General features: G+C 35.2%; 2 protein-coding genes across 4 annotated transcripts in view; both read right to left on the minus strand.

Annotated features, from left to right (window-relative positions):
* Window positions 1-1,673: 1,673 nt before the first annotated feature.
* On the minus strand, window positions 1,674-24,379 carry GCG (glucagon). Its single transcript, XM_083840896.1, has 9 exons — window positions 22,365-24,379; window positions 17,286-17,382; window positions 16,539-16,720; window positions 11,852-11,952; window positions 11,305-11,466; window positions 10,199-10,252; window positions 8,494-8,631; window positions 6,175-6,318; window positions 1,674-5,130 (listed from the first exon to the last, which is right to left on the minus strand). The coding sequence occupies exons 4-9, from the start codon at window positions 11,947-11,949 to the stop codon at window positions 5,106-5,108; spliced, it is 621 nt and encodes a 206-aa protein (XP_083697022.1). The 5' UTR covers window positions 11,950-11,952; window positions 16,539-16,720; window positions 17,286-17,382; window positions 22,365-24,379; the 3' UTR covers window positions 1,674-5,105.
* Window positions 24,380-24,525: 146 nt separating this feature from the next.
* FAP (fibroblast activation protein alpha) overlaps window positions 24,526-27,675 on the minus strand; it is a 40,107-nt gene continuing 36,957 nt past the window's right edge. For all 3 annotated transcript variants that reach the window (XM_083840810.1, XM_083840811.1, XM_083840812.1), the window contains 3 exons: window positions 27,022-27,094; window positions 26,685-26,758; window positions 24,526-24,860 (listed from right to left, as the gene is read on the minus strand). In XM_083840810.1, the coding sequence (XP_083696936.1) occupies window positions 24,759-24,860; window positions 26,685-26,758; window positions 27,022-27,094 (249 nt within the window). In that variant the 3' untranslated portion in view covers window positions 24,526-24,758. The remainder of the gene's footprint in view (window positions 24,861-26,684; window positions 26,759-27,021; window positions 27,095-27,675) is intronic.

The following is a 27,675-nucleotide window of genomic DNA, read 5'->3' on the forward strand; positions in this document are numbered from 1 at the left end:
AACACAAAACAACCAACCCCCCCTGAGGTAAATTTTCCTTTTCCCAGTGAGCAGGAATCAAAACGTATATAACCAGCCAACGTATGCTTCGTTTTCTATGTTCAAAGCATTTAAATGGTGACCATCCTATGTCTTAAAGTGTAGCATGGTCAAGGTATCATCTCAGTCCTCTGGTAAAATGCACCTGAATGCTCACAAGCTTTTCATAGCCAAGTTGCAACTCAATAATATATTGAGAGATTATCTGCAAGCTTTTAGTGTTTCTCAGTGGTTATTCTAAGAAGACCTCCACTGACAAAACATATGCCTAGCTTCTGCTAGGTCCCGTGGGTACATAATTTTAAATACTTCTGCAAATTTGGATTTATGTTTCTAAGACCAAGATGCCTATTAATCTACTGTGTTTCTGACTCTGGTCATACTATGGAAGTTTATGGGACCAGATTGTGTACTGAGAACCACCTGAATTTTCCATTAAGAGTAAAGGTAGCAGAATATGCTTTCCATTTAATTGCAATAGTAGCTAGCATTGATTCTCTACACCTTGGAAGAGTCTCAAGTTCCTCTTGTTTAATCAAAATATCAATGATCCCAAAAATGTTTGTAATGGTTGTGCTTCTGGGTGCTCTGTCTGATTGTCTTTTGTGATAGCCTGAGACCTAAAAAGTGGCTCCAGCCAAATATTTCAAATTTCTTTATACCATGAGGTTCTTTTGCAATCAGATGTGTTAATATGATGCCAAGAGATTAATGAAATGAATATCCAGCAGTAGCTGCTACACAATAAAATTTGAGAAACCATAGCTGTTCATCATACTGTATGCTGAACACAAAAGTATTCATTAAGAACGAGGTTAAGCAAGTTGTATAACTAAGAGCTACCTACTAGAAAGAACCAAAATGCAGCTTTCAGCCTTAAGGCTGGCTTCCCTGAACACATGGTGGATATGCCAGATGTGATGTCTCTTTCAGGCTTCTAGCCTCAGTAAAACTCAAGGCTTTGTTATAACTCTATTTAATTGAGTCTTCCCTCCAGAAATATCTGGAGAAGTCCAACAGGAAAAATGGAAAAATTAAGCTCTGTTCTGCAGAACAACAACAAAAAAAATTGTTTGGGACTAAAATATATGCAGTCTATTTTACAGATGCAATAATGTATTCCAGATGTCTCGACATGTGGCTACACGAGACAAAGTGAGTACTGGAAAAAGTTTTAAGCTAATTCCATGGCTCAATTCAAATGTGCTGTGAGGAAGAGAAAGCAAAAGTGCTGTTAGCACTGAAGAGTGTTCAAGCTTCACTTGAGTGAAATGTATCTTCTGATAACAAATATATATATATATATATTTTTTTTTTTTGCCCAGGAATTTCCTTTTGTTTCTTTACATTTTGAAGCTGAAATAGCATAAGGACAGTTTGGTAATTCATCATTACAATGAGACTATTATGAAGAGAGCTAACTGTAAATAAGGAAAACAAATGAGGAAAAAAAAACCAAACAACTTGCTTCCTGTAGTTATATCATTGGAACAATCATTTTGATGTGGCTAGTAGCAGCCGTCATTCAGTTCTTTCAAGTTTATGTATTTTTCTTTAAAAAATGAATTTCCTGGCAACTGAAAATTCTTGTCACATGCCCACAGAGCATGGTTGAATGGTTAGAGTATCTCAAGTTTCTGTTCTTTTTTTTTTGTATTCCGATGAAAAGAGTTAAAAAAAAAAAAAAAAAGAAAGAAAGAAAATTGAAGTATGATATTTAATTACAATTAGTTCTCTTTTTTTTTTTTTTCTTGAACATGCTTATTTTTCCAGATGCTTAACAAATAGACTGGAATAGGAAGGAAGTTGTGCAATTAAGATCTAAATATGGTTAATAAAGGAGAAAATATTGGGAACACTTTTGAATATAAAGTCACTGAAATTCTGGGTAGCACATGTAGAGACACAGAGGACTCTATGTGCATGAATGCATCTAAATATGTGCATGACTGCAATTTTAGAAACTGCATATACACAACAGAGTCAAAGTATCTGGCGCAGTGGTACTGTTTTCATACAGCTTAAAGAAGGTAAAAGGTTCAGTTTTCTAGTAGAGTGAAGAAGTCAGGGTGGAGAGAATGAAAACAAAAAAAATAGTTCTTGCACCATAAGCTGCATCTATGATACATTTACAGTGTGTTTCACATAAGATGGGATCCATAGCCTAACTCTGTTTGTAGACATAAATCTTACTCAAGGTGTAGAGGGGCATCACAACAGTGTCATCCTTCATAGCATACAAGTCAAGATCCCTTATGCACACCAGGACATTTGATTTTAGCAAGCTGTATGCAGTTTTGGTCCTTGACTGAAAAGGGTGAAAGAAGGATTAATGCTTCTGAGAGTGGATGAGGGTGTAGCCCTGTAAGTAATGCTGCAACATGCTCCTGAGCAAGATTCTCTTAGGCAGTCACACTTCCCTTCCTTTACTTATACAGAGCAAATTGAAGCCCCCCTCGTACAAGCAGAGGACCACATGGAATGCAATCAAAATAATAACAGACAGCTATTGCTTCATTGCCTGGAGACTTTGAAGAACATTTATTATTTAAAAGCAGTCTCAAGTCCACTCTCAAATTCCTAAATTTTTCTACAAATATATCACTCACAGCAAAAGGCCTAGAAGGGAGATATCTCTCCCTTACTAGAGTACAAAATTAAGATTAAAATATAAATAGCAATTCTCTGTAGCCTTTACTGCTGCAGCTATTCTGCTTTCTCTCAGCCTGAAGACATGGATAGCTATTGTCTAGTACAAACACTTTTTGAAGAAGTGAATGCTACTTATTTACATTTATACCATTAATTTAATTACATCTAGTATGTACAAGAAATATTCAGCACATACCTTGTTCTTGATTCCAGATGACCTTGTCATTTCAGGATATGTAACTCCTAGTACAGTTGTGCTAAAACTTGTGTTTGGAACTTCTGGAGCTTGCTCAACTTCATCTGATTTCTGAAGAAAGGGTGTCTTGATTCATGCTCTAAATTGGGACTCAGAAAATTACAGTTTAAATTACAGTTAAAAAAATTACAGTTTTTGCTGTGTTCCAAGCAACCTGCATAACTTTCAGAAAGTTATTTATATCCCCTCTGTTCATAAAAACATAATTTGTAAAAATGTGGAAAACAATACTTACATAGACGACAAAGCCATCATCAAGAGATACTCAAGTACACTGGGGACAGACACAACAAAAGGATTGGTAATTCAGGAAACCTGACCTTCAGAATACAGAATATCCTGGACATAATGGAATAAAACACATTGAAGACATTTTCTCAGTCTATAGAAATAAAAGAGTTAATTGTAACATTTCAGCTTGGACCATATGGATCCAACTGTGTGTATCTGAAACTTTTAAAGTTTTCAAAGTACTTGGTATCAAACCACTCTATGCAAATTAGGTTAAACATACAACACATTTACATTCCTTCCCCCTTCCCCCCTTTTAATCTCCAGTGATATTTTGAATGCTCTGATAGGTTTTTTAAGAGCAAAGTTCTCTTGAGTTTTAATAGTTTTAAATTGGGTTAATAGAAAAGCTATCTGTTGCTGTCAAAAAACTGTTCTAGGTGCAAAGTTGGGTATGATCAGTCCTGATCTGAAATTACAGAATATTGGTGCCTTATAGCACCTTGGGAGGATTCCAGACTACTACTGAAAATTGCAGGTGTCTTTGAAAAACAAAGGAGACTCCAAACAATACTAGTAATTCTTAGCAAAATTTATAGGTTCCAATTCTGACCCAACACCTGTCTTGTATCATATCAATTTCTACTAGATACTTGCTAAGTAAGCCCTTTGATTTTCTCTTAAACCACTTGTCCATCAGGGCATTTTAGTATAGATATCTGGCATACTGCTATTATGGCAAAGGAAGAAAAGGGAGTTCATAGGGGAGTTCATAGGGGATCAAAAGGGGATTCATAAGAAGTAATAGGTGCATAAAAGCAACCGAGTCTGTTTGAGAGTTGCAGCTACTACTGTACTTACAAAAATCTGTCCTGGCCAACTGAGAGTATAAAAGAGTTTGGACTGCTAGAAACACTGAGACCAGAATGGAGAAGGCATAGGTTACTGAAATAACAGTTGTTCTAATATGTTATAGTACAATGCTGCTAACTGCAAGAGATGATGGGCACAATGGTTTTCAGAGGAAGAAGGAAGAAAAGAATGCAACACAGATAAGAGTGATCCCAGGGCCATTTAAGCTGGTGTTACTTGGCAATCATATAAAACCTGAAGAAACTGGGTGGCAGAGTTTCCACTATTAAGAAAGTATATTGCACTTAACATCTTTCAGAACTGTCCTTCTGCTTTTGCTGAGAAACAGCAATTTATGCTAACGAGTACTGTTCAGTCTTGCTTCCACCTCTAGCTTCATCTTACATTATTTCTTTTTCAACTAAGGATAATGCAAAGTTCATACAGCTCTTTTCAGGAAATCATTATGGGGAAAAATGACGAAACAAAACATTGATTTAGTTTTATCATTCCAAACAAACCACTTCCAAGATCTCAGTGACACTAACATATTAGAATAAAATGAAAACAGGCAGAAGGGATATACACATTAAAAGTCAACAGAAAAGAAGCTTGAAAAAATTTATTTAAGGCTATCATTTAATATCCTTAAAGCTTAGCCTTTTTATAACAAAGGTTTCAACAGGGATATTCACTTCTCAGACATTTGCAACTGCCAGACCCTTAAAAATATCGCGTATAATTGATGATGGAATCATTGTATGTCAGCTTTTTAGAAAAATAATTTCATATGTAAATATAAATGGAGTTATTTCAGTCGTAATAAATGGAAAATATGAAAATGTGGAACTTTCATAGTCTTAAAGCTATTAAGATAGCCATCCCTTAGACAACAGGTATTCCATATATGTAGTCTTTTGGCAACACTAAACAACACTACAATTAATTCCTGGCATGCAAGGTGACATAGCTTTGTTACACCCAATGTAAATGACAATACAGATTTCAGAATCTCTTAATAACTGGCAGTTGATGCAGTGAAGATCTTCATTTATCCCGTTTTTGTTCTGCATTTTTACTGGTATTCTTCCAAAAGATCTCTGGGAAAAAAAAAAAAGGCAATTAGAACATATTATAAATCTCCCAAGATTTATGAAATTCCTGTTAAACATTTTTTCTTGTTAAGAGTTAGTAGATGTTAGTTCCACAAACTCCTCAATGCCTCTCTCTAATAATGGAATGAAAACAATTACTACTAAAGGAAAACCTTTTTAGTAGTCTCACATAGATGATTATCTTAAATTGTTTCAATGCTTAACCACAAACAAACACAAAAATATGAAAAAGTTAGTCAAAACTGTGTTTGAATGATAACTTCTACATTTTTTTGAGACAGTATGTCTTGTGTCAGATTTCCAAGATCAACTAGTGATTTTAGGTCCTTTAGTAGTTAAAAGACTAAAAGTAATAAACTTTTGCAATGGATATCCAACATTTCAGAAAATCTTGCCATTCATATGTACCTCAAGTGGGCATTTTATAATTTTTTTGAAATCCTTTGCTAATGTTAACAAATAATCCTCAAATATTAACTTGTTTGCAGAGCTCAGATAGAAAATGTTGCTTTTCCATCAGCATTTACCTATTTACAGCAAAACTAAAACAGGGTTCTTAAGTTGTTAGCCATCAGGAACTCATATAACAGTACTTTATTTCCTAATGGCAAGTGACAATTTAAGGCAGTTTTATATCACAGTCTTTAAAGAATAAGGAATTTGGTGTCATTTTCCCAATAAACATTTCTGATTTTATAATGCCCATGGCAAAGGAGAATTTTATTTTTCAGTAATTTAATATGACCTTACTTCTGGCAACATTAAGTGGCAAAGCTCCCCTGAAGTTAAATAGAAAATTATTAAATAGGTTCACCAGGTTCACCACTGATGCAAAATACAATTTGTATTTGGAATGGCTTCTGCGTATAGTGTCTTATCCTTGTTCAGCACTGTCTGTAACATAAAGTTTGTAACATATTTACACATATCTCAATAGTTAAGAGAAAAATGAGCTGTATTTTCCCTACGTGTGACAAATACATTTTAAACCCCGGTATATTAATATAAATATTATCAAAATTCAAGCACCTTTGGGTAACTTTTGTGTTAATCAGCCATTTTAGGAACTCTTTGGCAGCCATGTCATCCAGGATTTTGTTGATATCACTTGTGAAAGTGCCATCTGCGTATCTTCGGCCCATTTCTTCAGCTACAAGAGTTTTTTCTGGGAAACTTCAAAGGGAAGAAATTATGAAACAATTTGCAGATCAAAATAAACAAACTGTTTAAGAGGGCCTTATTAAAGGATCTTAATACACTGCACATTTCCTGTGATTTTAAGGAATTAAAGGTTGAGCCAGATGTTATGGCTAAGTATAGCACGAAGCATATCAGAACATATTTTGAAGCATTATTTTAACAACAGAAGAAAGAATAAATTTCCCTTTACGAGGCAGGACTCTTCATTTAGGTAAGTCTAGATTCCTCTCTGTCATTTTTTTGAAAAAACCATACATGTAAAACCATAACTCAGTCTACGCTAAGTAGACTAGGCATCAATAAAACTCACAGGAGATTTACTAAGAATACTTTTTAAAGAAATATCAGTACTGAAAAATTATAGTCGCATTTTCATACAATTTTTTTGTTTGATTTACAAAGTCTTAGTTTTATACTTACAATTATATTTCATAAGCATTTAGACAGTTAAAAGCAGCAATTTTGGAGGGTGTAAAATACCTGAATTAAAATATATGTATAATTTTTGTTGTTGTTGTTGCACAATTGAATTTTGTATTTGGAATCAGATCCCAATTCGTGCTCTCCTTCTTTCTGACTACTGAAAAATTGTTGTGTCAAGGGCCTTATTTAGAAAGCTTGTTTCAACCCATCAAATACAGGGAGATTTTAATGGGTTCCAATAAGGTGTGCTGATACTGAAGCACACTATGCTCTGGGATCAGTGACATGCAGACTGTCTCTTTTCATGCACTGATTTTAGGGAAGGCTATATGCACGTCTGACTACAAATAATACTAAATACTGGGAAGCAGGAGGCTGCTCTGTATGTAATTGTCCATCTAGGTTTCTAAGCTCAGTTCATCACAGCTCAGTTGTAATCTCTCTTTCTTACAAATACTAAAATACCCTATCTCTGCTCATGAAAATAAAAGGACAGAAAAAACAACTGCAGATCTGAACATCACTATGAAGTGGCACCAACCTTTCCCTTATCTGTATAGCTGACCTCATTCATTTAACCCAGGAAATCACTATTTTTTTCAGGAAATCATCATTATTTCCAAAATTTACTTTTACCTAATTAGTCTTCCTTGACTACAACACACAATCTTGTCTTACAGATGATATTTTATTGTTATTGTTATTTATTATTTTTATATAGAATGAAAGACTTACATAATACTTTACAGCTAGTAGAGTATATAATTATAGGATGAAATCCTTGCCCCGAAGAGCTTACAGTCTAAAGGCACATATAAATACAGAACAGTTAAAAGGTGGGCAGTGGCATTTGCATGGTGTAACTCCTAACCATGCAGAGTTGGAACTATGATAAGACAGAAAGTGCCTGAAGGAGACTGAAGCTAAGGCTGTTCCAAGTGTAAGACTATCATAAAAAAAGATACAAGATCATGAGTGAGCTAATGTAGTGAATTGGTTTTGAGAAATATGCAATATGAAGAGCAAGATAAGCATGAAAGAAATCAGAGATGCAGGTAAATCAAAACTGTGGATCTGTGAGTCCCGGAAACTGTAAACCACAGCAAAAGAAGTAGAGGTGTCTTAAAAATGAAGATAAGATATAGTTGTAGGAAATGATCGTTATTTTGGCAGCAGCAGCTTGGGGAGAGTTTGTCGATCATAAGAAGAGAAAAAGAAGACACCAGTAACTGCTGGGAGTGATCACCAGAGCATGAACGACAGCTGTGGTGGCAGTGACATTGGTAAAAATTTAATCTTGGAAATACTGCAGAGGGAAAAATTGACTGCAGAGGTTGGGAAAAAAAATAAAAAAGAGAGAAAGGAATTTAAGATGACACTGACTTGAATTATCTCAGTCCATGAGAGTTAAGGAGACTGTAAGCAATGTTGTGTGAAGTGGGAAAGGTTATAAGTGGAGGAAGGTCTGGTTTAGTTTTAGATATGTAGACCTTAAATATAACTTGACCTTTCAGAGTGTAACAGCATACTGAAATGGTTTGTTTCAATGTGTTTGAACTCAGTAACTTAAAATGGTAGTCTAACACTCACAGAATGTCTTCTATTACAAAAGGAAAATGTGAAGTACAGCAAGAATCATCAAAAACACATCAAGATTTCATCAGACTTGATTTCTAACCTCGAAAGCATGGCAAAATTTAGTAATAGGAATGGATGGATTCTTACTCTCTTCTTCCTCGTCCATTCACTAACCAAGCAATGAATTCTTTGGCAGCTTGACCTTCCAAATAAGAGGTGATATCACTGGTGTAGGTGCCCTCAGCATGTCTCTCAAATTCAGCATGACGCTTGGAGATTGCATTGCTGAAAGAAGAGCAATACTGTAGGATCAGACTGCATTACTGACTACAATTTTTTAACTTCTATTAATTTATATTCCCCACTAAACTAACATTTCTTATTAGAGAGAGGGGTTTTCTTTGCTTCTGAAATTACTCTTGGTATTTTTGACTTTCAGTTCTAAAAGCAATGCCTGTGCTATACAGTACAGTTTTGTGTAGAAATAACTGAACTAGTTCTAAACAAATCAAATTAGGTGCTGAAAGCATATAAAGCTGCATTGGAAAGGTTTTCTGCTAGACTAATTGGCTCTGCTCAACAAACTTTATAGTATTCTACAGATATACTTTTTGTTACCTCAATAAGACTACTCAATAAGCACTCACCTAAAAATTCCATTAAGCCAGTCCTCCTGTGTTCAGCACTTCTTAGCCAAACTGTTCAGACTTAACCCCTTTTGATATCAGTCTGCTGCACTTTGAATTGCTTTGTGGACACACATCATTCCAACCAAGTGATAATCTTTGAACAATTTCAAACCTGATCATCTCCAGCTTAATAAAGAAAATCGCCTCCCCCCCACCATGCTTTTTTCTCTGATATGGCAAAATTATGTCACACTGGCCCTTAGGAAGACACACTGCACTGAGAAGTAAACATATTTTGGAATATTTTCCCCAGATAAGTTCCCTCAAATTTCTATTTCAGAATTTGCTAATTTCTGCCCAATTTTCACGGCCTCTAGCACTTTCTATTATATTTTGTCTTCCTGGGATTTCACCATTCCTCCCAATTTAGTACCATCTGCATTTTCCATCAGCATGCTAACTCTAGTTTGGAACATTTTTGATGAAATGTTAATTTTGTTGAGATATGCTGTTTCACTGAAGCTGAAAAATTATCACAGATTTTGTATTATATCAACAGTGTTTTGAACGGAAAGATCTTTGTGATCCAAGCTGCCCTCTCTGGATTTTCTAACAAAAGGTAGAATGGATATAGGTATTTAAATCTATTTTGCAAAAACACTTAGTGTTTTTTGTTATTGTTTGCTCCAAATTTTGAAACCCTCAAACCCTCTCCCAGAATCATTGTCAGGAAATAAAATTTTGACCTCCAGCAGGTCTTGTGTTCTCCTTTTCTGTTATGAGCAATTTGTATAAAATTTGACAGAGCACTGAGGGCCAAACATTGTATCATGTTTTATCAGCCCCCGAAAACTTGATGCCTGGCAATTTGCCCTTCCTTAGTATTCTAATTGGTTTTCTTTCCCTTAACACAATGATTTTTGGCAACCTTTTTTGTATTTTTTTTTTATTCTCTACTCTCCTTTATTACTTGGTATGTTCTTTCCTTAAATCTGTTGTTCTCAAGCCATTGCATTCCCTGAAGATATAGCACACAGGTACAGGAATAAATACCAGACATTTTCTTTCCTCATAAAAAATAAGTGCAGAACAATTTCTTTTGATAGGTATTTCTTGGATTATATTAACATTGTAAAGAATACTAGTTTTCTTTCTTGTTTAAAGGAAAATGAGGAAATGAGGTTGACTTGTTTTTGAGTAATGAGTTGTGGCAACTAGAATACCTTGAGAGCTGGTCCGGGAATTTGTCGTTCTCTTTGTCCTCCTGTCCTTGTTGGCTGTAGTGGAATTCCACAATCATTAGATTATAATTACCAGTACATTGCAGAGCATGCATGAGCATGATAAGTTTCTATTGGTTATTATTTAAATATTATCATAAACAACCATGACTGATGGATGAATATTATAAATACTTTTAGACTTATACATTTAAGGAAGAAATTCTTTACTATGAAGTTAGTGAGGCACTGGAACAGGTTGCCCAGAGAAGCTGTGGATGCCCCATCCCTGGAAGTGTTTAAGGTCAAGCTGGATGGGGCTTTGAACAACCTGGTGTAGTGGGAGGTGTCCCTGCCGCCTCACCTGAAGGGGTTGGAATTAAATGATCTTTAGGGTCCTTTCCAACCCAAACTATTCTATAATTCTATAATTTAAATTAATACAATATCTAGAAATTATTACTTTATATTTTAAAGGCTCCCACAGGGATTTAAATGGATTTTTTTATTCTGTGGACAGATCTTTTCTAGAACACAGGGCACAGAATTACACGCTCTTACATTATTCTTGCTCTCAGCTTGGTAGCTTGTGTTTAAGCAAAGTGTATCTTTAAAAAGACACGCCAATTTACACCTTAATAGTGTATTTGTAATCCAGCAGTCAATAAAGATTAAACCTTAGCTCCCTTTTCACAAATGAAACTTCAGGATTAGAGTAACCATGGAAAGTTTTATTAAGGTCCAAAGGTGACATATTTATATTATATTTACTGACATGATTCATATTGAAATAAGTTGATTCACTGAAACAATCTGTCCCAAAGAGGCTGATATAGTCTCAGTTTGGGTGGTACATCACATACACTTGATTTATCAAGACACTACGCTTGATTTATCCAAATCCTTTTGACTGATTTTGCACATACCCCTCATTTCTAATAACATATTAATTATATATATAAATTTTCCTTAAGTACATTAGTCCTTTGATGGTTATACATGGCCTGTGATGGGAAGCTGAAATCAAGAAACTGAATTCAGACAGGTACTAGATTTTGGGCTGTTTTCTGTATATGGAGATCTATAGCAATGTAAGCAAAAAGGCTTACCCATTTCTTTTAGTGCTCATTAACCACTGCACAAAATCCTGAGCTCGTCTGGTGTCCAAGTACTTGCTGTAATCACTGGTGAATGTACCTTGTGAATGACGCTTCACTTCATTCAGCTGTCTAGATTCATCTAACGGTTCAGACTGGGAAGCTTTGAATGATCTGAGAAAAGTTTAGAACCTGTTAATTGACAATGATTATAGTACATTGTACACTGACTTTTCTTTTAACCATATCATTTTATAGTCTTACAAGGTAAAAAAAAAAAAAAAAAGTGCCATATTATTGATTACTAGCTGGCTGGTAAAATTAATCAATATAGTGGGTTGGATACTGCACAGTTGCAAGGTCTTCTTGGATAACTAAGGCAGCTATTGTTTAAAATAGTGAAAACTTCTGTGCCTCACTTTGAAGTATTAAAAATTTCCTAGTTCCAATGGTAGATTAAGTACTTTGAATAATATATGTCACAGCATGTTTTGCTTTGAACTATAAGAAAACAAAGTTAAGGCCAAGGGTTTCTAGAAGTTCAATCTACAGAATTTACCTTGATTTCTCCTCTGTATCCTGAAGAGGATTTTGCCAGCTGCCTTGAACTATCATTAATAGGAGCCCAGCAACAAAATAAACACTTTTCATTTTCATTGCCTGTAAAAACAGAAATAAGGCAACAAAGAAAAATGTAATCATCTTTACATACCACTGAATCAATTATATCAAAAAGAGAGATCCTTAATGCTGATCTAAACTTGAAGATATTGAGACCTTGTGTAACTGGATGGAGATTACAGTGCCTTGGGTAGGCATTCAAGATTTAATATCTTTAGGCTTTAGTCTGTGTTCCAGACTGCAAGGAGAGCTGAGACTAGCTGCATCCTCAGTTTCCTCTGTAATATGATTATAAAGGTCTGCATCTCCTTTGCTCTGCATTCTTCTGATGGTAAACATTCAATCTGTTTCTATAACATTGTTTTACAGCAAAACTAGGGTATTGCTGTGACTTTTATATTTTTCCATCTCATTTACTATTAAAAAAAAAAAAAAGGCAAATTGCTGTCAAGAACCTTGTCACATCAGCAGCTCCTCATTCGTTCTTCCTGACCCTCCATGTTCCTTTAACTTTCTTCCTTTTTGGAAATAAAACATATTGCAGTAGTAGGCCTCTGGAGTGAATGGCTTATTGATAGGCGATTCTTTAGTACTTGAATTAGTGACTGGTTTACTCACACAAGTAGTACAGTTCACTTTTAGTGAATAGTCACCAGTGGGAAAAATGTTCTTCCTAATTCCCTGTGTGCTATGATTTTCATTATTTAATGTACTAATATTAGCCTGTTGACATATAATCCTGAAAAACGAAATGCTATTCGTTTTGGGCTCACAAAACCCGGTGCAAAAAGGACTATGAGCAGCTGATGGCTAATAGTCTCAAAAGTGCTTTGCACTGGGGGCATCTGTATAAACAGGAAACGAGGAAATCTACTTACAAAATCAGTTAGTATTTATTGTTTATTGGTTTTGATCCCTTAAATTTCTGGAATGACTGTATAGAAAAGAAAATGAATTTAAAACGTTAGGTGTTTTGACCTTGACAAAGAAATTAAATACACCATTCATTCAATGAGTAAATGCCAATTAAATGAATGATGAATAGTAAATCATTCTAACTTTAAAATCAGTATAGATCACATTAAAAGCAACGGAAGTTGCAGTGAGTTCACAAGAGCAAAATGTCACTGGAAATAATATCATCATCATGCACTTGGACTGATATTTGAGTATTTGAAAGAGCCCTTCTGCCATCCATGACATTTTTCTATGGAAGTTTATGTTACAGCCTGAAAAAGATAGGGATATATGAAATATGAGTGCACTGAAGTAAAGTTATACGTGGCAGACTAAGACCCAGTAAAAAAAACAACCTCCCCACTAAATGTAATCTGCATTTAACTCCTCCAGCTCCAATGACTTTATTTGCTTAAATTCAATGATTTATAAAATAAGGCAGCCTGAGAGTAAACGTCTATTCTCTGTGGTAATGCCTTGCTGCAACAGGCTGGATTTAAATATACTATGGGCTGGAGGAAGCCATATGAAAGTTATGAAGAAATTATATGTAGAGAAGGTATGAATTACTCTGTTTTGAGATTTGGACATGGCTCTGCACTGAGCTGTACAAAAAGTTTACTACAGCATCAATAGTCCTGCTGCTGTAGGACTTCTACTCTGTCCCACTAGTATGCCCCAGCTTCAGAGCAGGATTTTTTTTTAAAGTTTGTTTCTTCCATCTATTATGAAATGAAGTTGTAAGTCTCGACTGTTGGCAGGCATTTTATCTACGGTTAGGAAGAAGATATTGTTTTTAGTATTTTGTGAGATCTAATTTTTAAGATAATCGTAATGATTAATATAAATACTTTACTACAATACCTCAATGTCAGTATCAAAATACTGAAGTATCTTGAATCTAAACCTTAATAAAATCTTGATAAAAAATGGGAACATAAATCGATCCTGGTGGATTGTACTGCTAAGCAATGGAGATGATTTCATTGTCTCCATCAAAAGCTACTGACAATATATTTGTTTGTTTTTCCTAGTGTGTATGGTGACTCTTTTCTGCCTTCTGTAATGCCCTGATATATGAGATTTAATTTCTACACCTACATATATCCTGCCTATAGTACCAACAAATAATGCAGTGGCCATGCAATCATTCCGTTTTATTATAATCCTAGCTATAGCATAGAACTCTCTTTTTGCTGTTTCATTTGGAGCTGTAATTTGGTGGTGCAACACTGACATCCAATGTCAGTCCTCCAGAATGCATAATTTCACATTTCGTAGTCTTCCAACAATGGAACAAAAGCTTTGCCTTATTCTTTGGGAGGTAACTTTGTCGTGATCACAAAAATGGTTTGGCTGCACTGTAATGACCCCCCCCATGCTATCTGATATAGCTATAAATGAGTCTAGACACCAAATAGAGTCTGGCTATTGCAGCATATATAAGTAAATTTCCCATGCTTAATGGTACACAAACAGACTGTTACACTTTTACTTTTACTTAACCTGATAAACTGGAAAAAGTTGTGTACTTTCCTGTAGCATTGTTAAAACATGATACAGTTTAGACATAAACCTAAGTCACTGACATGGAATGAAAGAAATAGCCTCATCATTTATCCAGTTTATAATTTATCCTGTTTATAATACTATCAGATACCAAAAGCTATTCTTTTATATAAAACTTATAAATAAATATTCAAAGCCCATTGCAATCAGTGAACAGATTTCCAGTTCTCTTATACCTCAGTCCTACAGAACCTGAACAGTGCTGTTCACTGGCTACCATTGGCTACATTATGCCTTAAGAATGTTTAAAGTTAAATGTATGTTTAGTTTCTTTCTGATTTTTTTTTTTGAGAATCAAAATCTGAAGATGTGTAAATGCAGTTTTTAGACATTATTAAAATCTTCAAGTAAGAGAATTCTGGCCATTAATAAAATAAGCATTTCAAATGCACTGACCAGCTGTTAAACTTATGTCAAATTATTATCTCAAAAATTTAGAATCAGTTTTGTTTGTTCAATGTTTAATACTTGTTACTGGTAACCGAAATCAGCAAGAGCACTTTTCTACAAGTTAAAGGAAAAACATTATTAAAGTAACAATTTGTTGTTTTATTCTGGGGAACAGAAACATATTTTGTAGAGAATAAGAGATGGTCAGAAAAATATTATTTGTTTAGTTTATTCCTGTTAATTTTATTTTTTCCAGATCCGAAGAAAGTTTTTATTTGCTTTTAGTTATTTAAGTCACTAGTAGATACTGCCAAAATACATATGATCTTCTTATTGTCAGGGTGCAGGAAAACTGAAGCTAATCTTACACCTCCCCTCCCCCCCCCCCAAAAAAAAATAAAAAACAACAACCAAACCCAAATAGGTTTATTCCTATGCATATTAAACTAATGGAAATGTTTTCTTTTCTTTTTGATTAGAGATAAAAAACATAACGTACCACAGTTTGAACTGCCAGAAAGTATGTAATAAATGTCTCTCAAATCTTGATCAGAAACTTGTATTATTGAAAATATTGACTTGTGACATCTATTTTGCATTTGAAATTAGAAATTGATATTATTTCCTTGATCAATCTGTTTTCTAGTTTTTCCCATGTATTTTATTGCAGATGTCTTTTCTACACTACAATTTTACATTTTTTTGGTACAATTTTAACTAGCTTAATCTTGCTGAGTTTTCAAAAATGAATCTTTCAAAAGTCAGATTCGTATCTATTTCCAGTTTAAAAATAAAAAGTATGGAATTACATCAGTAAAAAAGGGAATACTTTCATATGAAAATGTATGAATGAGTAAAGTAGATTTCTATTAATGTGAAAATTGCAGATAGAAATTATTTCTAATTATTAATAAATAACTTTTTCAAATAGATGTGCTTTACATCTATTTTACCTACTGCAATGCCTTGAATAAAGTTCTGTAAAAGATAATGGTTCTAGTATAAGGAAATCCATAGCAGACCAAAAGACTAAATTAAATTTCATAAAATAATCACAATAACTTTTGAAAGGTTTTAGTTTTTACTTTTATGCTATAAAATTTCTCTCCAAGATCTTATAGTGATAGGAAAATTACGGTTGTTTGAGGCAGACCAATCTGAAGCTAGGGCAATGGAGTGGCAATCTGTAGGGTGATGTAGTGACAAGCTGTCTTGGACAGTTTTCAATCAGTGTCTATATAAACCCATTTACTTTGTTTGCATTATGCCAATTTAATCCCTGTTGATTCATATTTAGAAAGTAGCTGTAAGGAATGAATATTTAAAAAATCTAAATATATGATATAAAAATAGATAAAATAAATATATGAGATAAAAATAGAAAAATCAATAATTATGTATTTCACATTTAAATTCTTATTACAATGCCTGTCTTTTATCTTTACATGCTTACTCTTCCTTCTTTCAGTTGCTTCTGCAATCCTAACAGTTGATTTCCCATGTTGGGATCATTCTCTGTTGAACTAATTCAATAGATTAAAAGATTTAAATGATGATGTCATTAACTTCAAACATTAATGAGTATAACCACAGAAGAAAATACTAATTTGTTGAAAGACCCTGGACCTGTATTGTATTGGACAATACAATACAGAAAATACACTCAGCTTTCTCAAACAAACTGTACTAGTATTTCACATAAATCTTACCTTTTTATTCTTTGAAGTGATATGTAGCAGTTGGAGTGGCTACTCTCTCTTCTGGAACTATGGAAAGCCTTGAGGATCCTGAGATCTGCCTAGCTGCCTCTTTTGCACGGACTTATATATATACTGTTCAGCTCTAGTAAGCATTACCAGAGTGCATCATTGCTGACAGTTTCCTTATTCAACTTTAAAAAAAAAAAAAAAGTCATCATATTTGCTATTCATTTCATTTGATAATTTTACAAGCAATTTCACACATTCATTCTGCTTACTTTATGACATCAATGCTAACATGGATTTGCAAAAGGAGTAAGGTAGCTATGTCCAAAGAAGTAAATATCAAGCAGAAGGGCATTAGGATGATAAACACTTGGCTAAAGGTGCTTTGGATTAAGGTAGCAATTTCTCCAAATTCTGATTTGCCACATTTAATACTTAGTATTGAGCAAAATCTTGGTCCTGTTGACATTAATAATATCACTTAACCTAACAATTTTATCAAGATTTATAAATCTAATACACTGTTAACAATAAACAGCATTACTACCCCAAAGTGCTTGGTTAATTCTTCAAGTAACCTTGTGCCAGTATAATGAACATGAAGAGATGTAAAGTACTACAGGGATGGCCACTCACCATGCATGGACTTGTATGGACATACATGACCATGGACAGGTCAAATTTAACAAAAACATTTGATTACGCTTAGATGTATTATGCCAACTCTATTACATGAAAACTCATACTCACTGGAGAACAGTATGCCAAACTTTCATTGTAAATTGAGTTTCACACTGTGGCCTACAGATTTATACAAGATAAGCCTTTTGCTCATGTGTCTCCAATCCTACAAGGAAATAATAATAATAAAAAATACAGGTGTAAGTTTTATAGCTGTGTATGTTCTGTACAACTACTATCAAGATCCTAAAACATTGAATAATAAATGGGGGCAATTTCATGTCTGTGATGGGGCAGCATCGCTGAAGACTGTTCAGCGATCTTGTGACCACAGGTAGGAGAGATTGACACAAAGCTTGTCAGTGGCCCTTGCAGCTGAAAAATCTGCCAGTCATGAATATGGGGATTTTATCCTGTCTATGAAGCAAGAAGTGAGATATCCCCCTGCAAGAAATTCCTATAGAATTTTAAGGACTTTTTGGTATATCATGATAATCCTTTATAAAATGAAAAAGAGCAAAAAAAAAAAAAAAAGAAATATAATTATCATATATGTAGAATACCATGCATTCCAGGAGAGAGAGTAAATATGAAGGATTCAAACTTGAGTTTCACTTCTGCTCAGAAGTGGGAAGGGTCTGGAATCACGGTGGACATCTCACTGAACATAAATGACAGCCTATGATCCAGTCTAGAGTGGCCCATTGTCTAATTGTGGCACAAAAAATGCATACTACAGTACACCCTCTTAATTCCCCTAACACTGTTCCTTGAAGCCAGCAAAGAATCTTCACTGAGGTAATTTTCTGCTGGTTGACCATAGCCAGATTGGCATAGCCCATATTGTACAACTGAAGTAGTATACAAACATAATAACCCTAATATTAGAGTGGAAAACAAAATTAAACAGATCCTTCCTAGAGTTCTACCCTAAATGCCTTGTTGTATTACACACTCCCAGTACACCCACAGTACAAGTGTAGGGAAACATTAGGTCTTAATATTCAGTCTACAAAATCAATTGTATTTTTTTGGAGTGTTAGTGTACTTTTTCTCTGCTCTTGGATCCATGTACTGAGATTCATGGTCCCATTTTGTCATTTCTAGCTAAAAAGCAGGTGACTTCTGATGCTGCTGAAAAGCCGAGAGCACTGCTTCTGGGTCTCTCATCATTGCCTTCAGTTAGTTCCTTCAGTCATTTCAGAAAGCCTTACTTGCTCTTTTTGTCAGTCTCCTTATTAATTACTACTTCATTTTCTCTGTTTTCCATGTTCTCTTCTCCATGTCCTTTTTCTCCCTGCTCGTTATTGTATTCTTTTCTCTCTCCCAGATGTTCAAAGTCATGGAACCCCAGTCATTGATTAGCATAGCATATACAAATTTGCATAGATATTTATTAAATTTGGCTTTTCAGTCTTTTTTGTTTGAAATGATCTATTAACAACCCATCTCCATATAGCAACCTTCCCTAGGCAAACACCAGTGTAATATCTAAGACACGGTACCAAAGGAACCAAAACAAGCCTGGAAACTACCTCATGCTCAGAATCTAATTGTCTTCATGAGATGCCAATCTCACTGAGATACTTTGTTTTCAAAATTATGTTTTTAATCTACTTTCGATTTCCACTGCAAAATCATATTTTAAACGCAGTTCCTACACTAAGTGTTAAAAGGCACTCTCTCCACGAAGTTGGTCAGCTTTGCATGTCCTGCACGGAGATATGTTCTCCAGCTCTGCAGTACCACGCTACGACAGTAGATGGTGATCAAAGGGCCATTTAGACCGTATTTTTTTTTTTTTTTCTCTTTTCACCAGAATATGACACATACTTATTTGTTGAAATGGACTGCTACAGATGATATCTCATTGCATGTTGAGTTAAAGATGCATAGCTTTCGAAACAAAGAAGCCAGAAGGTAAGAAAGTACCTTCCCCTCCAGGAAACAGGTGCTTCTTTTCTTTTGTTTATCTCTGTACATTTTCTTGTGTCAGATAAATTTCCTTGTTTACAGTAGGATGATTTCAGGAAGAAAACATATGAGACAGAGCAGCTCAGTGCACCTCATTGGGCAGGTTGTTACACAGGCTATAGCATCTAGCAGGTCATCTAGCATCTAGAAGATGACTGCCTGATTACTTGTTTTTCAGGTGATACACATACAATAAAAAGTACAGGAAAGAAGCGAACTGCCATCAAGAACTACGCACCTGTCAGTTGCCATAACTGAATCTAGAGAAATACATATTTCAAGAGCACAGCAAACAAGAAGATAGAAAATTGTAATGACTCTGTGAAACATGCATATGTACACATCCTGAACTGTTTTTTCCTTTCACATCATAAAATACAATAGTTTGCTCCTCTAGGCAAAAGTCAAGGGCTCACTCCCTTCTGTATTTTAGTTCATGGATGAGACAGTACTTTCAAATGAATCAGACTAAGAGACAGAACCTCAAAGTGACCTGCCTTTGGGAAAGTTGCATCTTAATGTTTTTCAGGTGTCACTTGGAGACACTAAAAAATCGGTATCTTGGGTTCACGGAATTTGAAGGGAATCAAAGTTTCCTACACCATCATCTCAGCACGAGGTAATGGCTGCTATTAGGGATAGCATACTGCACTTACTGGACCAGAAATCGTGTGGGAAATTACAGATGAGGTAAAGTAAGAGGAATTCTTACCAGACGCACACTGAATCTAATACCCTAGCAGCAGCAATTCCAGCTGGCATGTTTTTTTCATAAAAATAGGACCAATGCACTTGTTAGACCAATGCACTGGCTAACATACTCTGAATATCATACTCTTTCACGTATGTTTCTTTTAATTCTTTAATTGTTGGTACAAGAAAAATTATTAAAAAATATTCAAGATTTGAACATTTTAATGAATTAGGAAGTTGCTTTTTAAAGTGAAGAAAAACAACACTGCAAAATGCTTAAAAAAAACCCGCAATTTTTCTGTTTTTTTTTGTTGTTGTTGTTATTAGCACCTTTATATATAAACCTAAAGAAGATAGGAGAGAGGAGGCTGTATCTTGGGATATGACTAAAGGACCACTGCCTTTTCTTTAGTACATTGCACCAAAAGCCCTCTCTCCCTAACCTTCTCAACCATGAGTTCAGAGGCTTGAATGTGAAGCCCTTTTTGTTTTCCTATCATGATAATCAGGCAGAAGTGGCCTTCATTCTCCTTCTGGAAATTAGTACAACCTATACATGGAAACACATACACACATAAAACATATGGAGCATAAATCTTACACACATGCACGTGTACATACATGTATAACACACAAATGTGTGCAACTCCATGGCTACACTTCGGAGAGCAGGAGTGACTTTCTGAAAAGAGGGATTAGTTTAGGGTCTCCACACCTTACCACAGCATGCAACTCCGTGCTCACTGCCATGGATATCTATGGGTTTGTATCTCAGGAAACAGAGTTATTGTAACTATGCAAATATCCCATACTGTCTACTGACAATAAATTGGAATCGCTCCGTTTGAAATCAATGGAGCTGCATCAATTTGCGCAAGCAGAAGAGCTGGCCAAGTATGTACTAGTTACTTTACATTCTGAGAAGACAATGTTCATAATTGAAAGTAATACCAAATGCTCTTAGCAAATACTATGAATTATTCACATTAAATATAGAGCATTCAAATGACTATAAAATGTACTAAACAGCTGTGCCTTGTAATTAGAACTGACTGGCAAACTGGAAAATATTAAATGTAGTCTGCATTTTACTTGCTATCTAAGTAAAATGAGTATAACACTAACCATGTTCTCGAGCCTGGCTGGAGTTATACTTGATCTACTAACATCGTTTTCACATCAAACTTTTTCTTCTTTGCATACGTAGCAATCCCAAGTGAAGCAAAGAATTTATTTCCATGTTTGAGGTATGAGAAATGCTATATGTTCATTGATACATACAGCATGATATTGCTCATTGATACATGCATACACACAACATTAGGTAGATGACGAAAATGCAGGTTTGCTTTGCACCTCTACCTTTATTTTGTAAAAGTTAACCAGGATTTATAGTGGAAACAGACTTGTAAACAGCTCTGTCTGTGGCTATTTCTTCATTCAAAGAAAATATCACTGCCCCACCTTCAGAGGCTAGTATACCTTGTTTATAAGACAGTCTCAAAGACCAAGTTTCATTGTCTGAAGTGATATTTTTGGGTACCTCGAGTATGAGAATATTATTCAAAAGAGAAAAAAGAAAATAGGGAAGTGCTCAGCATTTTCTGAAAACTGGATCCTCTAAAATGTCCTAAGGTGGAAAGCAATACTTTGAGGACTCTCTTTCATCAGCTTAGAAAATCGTGTTGTGAAAATCATTTCTTAATTTCAAAGTAAGCTGTGTTCCAGAATTGTTTTTTACATAACATATTCTATGTTTGCAGTATACGCATATACTTTTTATTCATATATAAAACCAACCCTTTGTTAGCTTCAGCTTGATTCATCAAGACAAGCCCTTTTGCAGAACTGTAGTTAAACACTGTAGGCTGTATTAAAAAGGAACAGGGCAAACAACTGTCCTTGAAAATATCTGGTGATGGTTATCAGGGCAAACAACTGTCCTTGAAAATATCTGGTGATGGTTATAAGTGGATTGTGATTATAGAAAACAATACAGAACAGAAAACATTTTCTTCTAGGGAAAATGTACATAATTATCTGAAATAAGGGTATAAAGAAGACGGAGCCAGGCTGTTTTCAGTCATGACAAGTGAGAGTACAAGAAGTAATGGGCACAAACTGAAAACAGGAGGTTCTGTCTGGAACAACTTATTTACTATGTGAGTGACTGAGCACTGGCACAGATTGCCCAAACAGGTTGTGGAGTCTCCCTCCTGAGAGATATACATAAGCTGTCTGGACATGGTACTGGGCAACCTGCTCTAAGTGGCCCTGCTTGAGCCACCTAGATAATCTTGGATTGGACAAGAGGTCCCTTCCAACCTCAATCATTGTGTGATACTGTAGTGGTAGGTTATAAATGCTCTGCACCATTTCTAATGAATGACTGCATCATTACGTGTTATTAGCACAGGACAGCTACTTTGATATATGTTGTATATGTTTGTAAGTTTTTTTTTTTTTTTTTTAAACACTCACAGTATCCTACGACATTTTTCCCCAGGTCATCAAAATACATGGTTGTTCAGTCAAAAAGTTTTCAGGTTCTACATTATTCCAGCAACTCAGTGTAAACGTCACACTCTGCTGAAGACATATTCCCATTCTTTGGCAAGAACACTGTATAAAGCAAATAAATTAACGACATGAAAAACAATGAAGCAAAAATGACAGCAGCATGATGCACTAATTTTTTTATGGTTTATCCCCGTAACTGCTTCCTACAAGCCAAAGTAAATGTTGGACAGTTTGGAAGATGTGTACTCTGATTGCCTCAGGAAATAAATAGACATACGGGCAAATTAATGATGAAATATCTAACACATCCCTTGGGAAAGAGGTACCTTCTGTTATTTTGTTTGACACATTTTCCAGAAATGTCCCTTATCTCAAATGCTTCCAGAAGATTCTGACTGCAGACCTGTGGGCAGGGTGTGACCAGTGCATTGTATTACTTTATTACTTGTAGTATCCACAATGGGTTGGTTTATCTGGTCAAATCTCTAGGGCTTGCAGGACTTTTCAGAAGTATAAATAAAGTATAAAGGTGCAGAAACTTAAAGATAACTTAATATATTGATATTAATGTGAGATTGATACCATGCATTTTGAAAATTGCTCTGGGTTCTCGCTGACATATTCAGATATCTAAAACCTTTAAGCATCTGCTACAAAAACCTGATTTTCCTCTCTTTCAACGCAAATTTGCAATAGTTTCTGTAGTGTTGTATCAATATAGCAAATTGAGAGTTAAATCTCAGTAATTTCAACTGAATTGTATTCCTTATTTGTAAAATAATCACATTATTGAGAGTATTGTTGTTTACAGCAAATGCACATAGGACCATGTAATCAACATCTAATTAGCCCCACTTCATGTTATATTTGCTTAACATTAACTTTCTTAGAGCTATATTTTTTTCCTTTAACCATTATAGCAGTTGAATTTTAATTACATTACCAACAAAAAGCTCATTAACGTCACATAATTGGCAGTGTTTCCAAAAAAACCTGAACTAATTGAGTATTTTCTGAAGAGTTCCCATCAAAGTATAATTTAACCATTACAAACAGCTTGGCAACTACATTTACATAAAGATGTCTGAGGAATGTTCTCATGTGCGGAAAATCAGATTTGATATTGCCATTAACAAAATGAAGGAATCCGTTACATACCAAATCACTTCTACATTTTAATGATGTTGGCTAAACCCCATCTTTTTGTCAAGAGGGTCAAATGAAATGCCTTGCTTTTCCACAAAGAAGCAGCAACCAGTCTCAAAGAGTTAGGAAGCAGCTTTCTTTGTGGGAAGGCTACTCCACAATCTTTTTCAGGTTATTTTGTACCCTCACTAGCTAATAGCAAAGATGAGATACTACATTAGACAGATGACAATTCTTATGCAGTAAGCTAACTCAGAATTTTTTAAATATGTGACCAGAGAATCATTTAATCTAAAAAGGATCTCCTGCCAATTATCTTGTTCATATTCTTATATTATGACAGGACTGATTTAATTACTAATCAAAAGAATACATGTGTTCCAATCACTATTAGCTTCTAGAGTTTTTAAAAGACTCCCTAAAATAGTTTTACTGGAAACAAAGCAAAGAAAACCTGCAAAATCCTTTGATTTTTTTCCCCCCAGTCTGGGATGAACAATATTAGAATTAATGTGAATTCCAAGCTGAAGATTAAAAGCAGGCTAATGTGGCTCACATAAACTGAACACAGGCAGAAAAAAACATTGAGATAAAATAGCTATCATGAATGTCCAGTTTCCATATTTAAACCTGAACACAGAGTTTAGCAGAATCAGGGTTTCAAGGAAGAACTGAATAAAATTTGAACACAGCAGTCAAAATTCTGGCTAATTATCCATACTTAGGCTTCAAATATTGTGTGTTCCTATCCCTGCTTGGATTCTTTCCAATAAATTGGAAATATAAATGTATTTTGAGAAACTGGTTCTTATTAAGAATTTAATTAGGTACTTGTACTACTTTCATTGTCCTTGCCCATTTTACAGTTATAGTTAACAGATGCAAGTGTATTCATTTGGCAGTATACCTTTGCAATGGACCACCTAGCTTTGGAATGCAGAATGTAGTTTAAGCAAGATGGCAATAAATGCACATGCCGTGTTACATTCTGATTTTATTTTTTTCTATCCAACAGGTGTTAAATGTGCCAAAACATGTATTAGCACAACATCTGCTAATATACAATATAAAAAATGGATGTAAACATCAAGTTTTTAAGTTCAGAGTTCCTGCTATCAATCCACCTGAAAACTACATAACCCGGGCACTGTTATCATTGCATTTTCCCAGAGATGTATCAGATGCCTTAGCATGCTCTGAATGGCCCATCTATTCTGACAAAGAAAAACATTGTTTGAGGAAATGGGTCATATGTGTGTAGAGATGTTTGCTGGAAAGGCCTGGAATTCCATGGTTCTCATCAGTATACCACTGAAAAAGAAAGAAAGAAAAAAAAGCCATAAAGCCCCTACGTTATCTCTTCAATTCTGTAATAGTTAAGCATTTCCACCATTTCATTACCATATAGAAAAAAGTACATGCCTCAAGTAAACAAACAGAGGGACCTGCTAATTTTTTTTTCCTTTTCAGTAGATTCTACTATATAGAACAAAGTTTCTATACTTTCTGTAATCTAGGAGTAAGCATTGCTGCCTCAATACTGACAAGTCTGTTGTATCAAGTTGGGCAGAAGAGCTTTGAGATGCCCTTAGGGATGAAATGCCCCTGACGTGCTGCATGGCCTTGGCAATACAGGAATACTGGGCTCTCAGCAATAAGCTTTCACCTAAATGTTGTGCATTTCTGTTCAACACATCCTGCATTACAGCAGGACCCCAAGCATTATGAATGATTACAGCAAATAAGATATGAATTATGCTAACTTCTTAAGAAATAATGGTGAACACCTAACTACAACAGGACAGTTTGCTATTAGAGACTTTTCCATGACATTAGAAACGGGAAGAGCAAAAATCATTCAGTCTTCTCATTTAAGGAGTAAGAGACACCTTTGGGTTGCAAAGTCTGATCCCTTTGTAGTGAATGTATTAACCTGAAGCTTAAAAGTAGGTTGGTTTTCGCCATGCTCCCCCTTATTCTGCTCGTTCCAAAGCCTAGCTGTTTTAACAGAAAATTCCTCTTTCGACCTCAATGCATTTGTCAGTACTATATATACATTTATTCTTCTGCTAAAACAATTTTTTAGCTTCAATAGCTTTTTTTTTTTCCCTCTGTAGTTATCCTCCACAGCAATCACAGAATTTTCAGATTTTATTTCACTAGACTAAAAATGTCCTGCTTTCATAAAGTAAATCAAGGATGTTCCCTCGATTTTCCTTCTAACTCTACTGAGACTTTACTGTAGCTGAACAAGAATGACTACAACTGCATACAGAATCCCAGATACTTGAGAAATAAACCAGGTTTGCAAAATATCAGTGAAGTTAGAAGATGGGGAATTCACAAAAGGGCCTACAAATCTCAAGTACAGGGAGACCCCTGTCTGATTCTTGTTTGGTAAGTTCATGGACCTGGGAAAGTGGTCTGAGGCAGAAGGCCAGTATGTTTGATAGCAGGCAGATCCTTTTGCCATTAGTCTGGAGAAAGAAGGTGCAGAAGCATTGCTTAACATATAATTCAGTACTACTTTTTCCCTGTTCATTCCTCATTTTTATCTTCTAACCTCTTGCCTATGTGTTTCTCTGTTTGCCTGCACCTGGTACTCCAACTACTCCAAGCAAATTTTGCAGACGCTTTTTTTTTTTTCCCCCCCCCTCATCCTGGATACAGTATTTGGATACTTCATTCCCCTTTTTTCCCCTGTGTTTCACCTCCTGCCTGTGGCAGGCATGTCCAGGTAAAGAGAATCCATCAGAAGCACTGATGGATTTGATCCCAAAAGCCAGCTTTTTCATCTTCCTCTCTTTTACTAGCTATCAGCAACTTTTATAAGAAGGCTGGATTCTCATTCTTCTCCCTGGCTCATTTTAAAAGCCTCTAAGTTATTCTTTATGAGAGAAATTTCATTAACATCCAAAGGCGAAGAGAGAAACAAAAACAAATAAAAAAGAGCAGGCAAATCCTCTGAAGAAGAAATTACTTATAAAGAGTAACAAATGCACTAACTAGATTTAATGCCAGATTTTGAAGAATGTTCTGTTGAACTGGGTTCTTAAAAATGTCACCAAATATAAGATAAGCTTATTGATAAAGCTATAAAACGCTGTTCAAAATGAAAAATAGTCTGCTATTTACCATTGCCTGGAAATCCACTTGTGCGTTAACCAGAGCTTTTGCAATTTGTGCTGAGTTTTGGAAATGTACATTATCTGAAAAAGGAAAAAAAGTGATTGGCTGTTGAAACGTGTAAATACCACAAAGCATAAAATTCTAGTGCATTAAGTTGTGTCCACTAATTATCGAGTGATACAGTTGACATGACTAAGAGAGACTAAGCACCTTATAATATTTCATATGGAAATCTAACAAAGATCTAGGTAGTCATCCTAATCAAAGGCACAGAAAGATGCTTAATGTTTTTCAAACAAAGTGATTCTGGCTCTGTATTTGTACTACCATTTGCAAACCTCACCATCTGCTGTTCCATGGATGAGGAGATACTCCACGTTTTGGAAATTCTTTGCTCTTGCCATCACAGTTGAATTCTGTTGAGAGGAAAAGTGAACAGTTCAGCAGCTTCAATTTCAACCACTCAATCACAGAGTCAAAAGGCTTCCATTAACCAGTGTAATCACAATCAAACAGTTGGACTGGCATAATAACAACAGCAGTGACTTCATCTCAATCTGAGATTAATAGAAACTATATGCATTTATGACAACTTCACAAAAAGCATAGTACCTACCATGTGGCATTCTCTGAACTCTGCAGTTCCTGGCTACCTAGACAGCTCTACCAGGGCTGTTTGGTATTGAGCATTTCTGCTGTTGGGGTTAGGATGGAGAATACGTACTGAGAACACGATACAAAAACCTTTATAGGAGGCTTTGAGTTAAATTCTTTGGGTTTAATTCAGGCCTGTCTGTATTCAGAGCTGGTATGTGCACTGCTAGATGAAGTTACAGATTTCCTATCAATGTGAAGAAAAGCAGAAATGCAATCTGTTCCAGGTAGCGGAGGTTCTGACTGTTCACTATGTAGATATTATCAGACAGCTAAATTTGCATGAAGCAGCTTGCATACCATAGTTAAGGGTACAAACCAAAACATCGACATCTTAACCTCT

The sequence above is a fragment of the Anser anser genome (assembly GCF_964211835.1).
Source record: "Anser anser genome assembly, chromosome: 6".
Lineage (NCBI taxonomy): Eukaryota > Metazoa > Chordata > Aves > Anseriformes > Anatidae > Anser > Anser anser.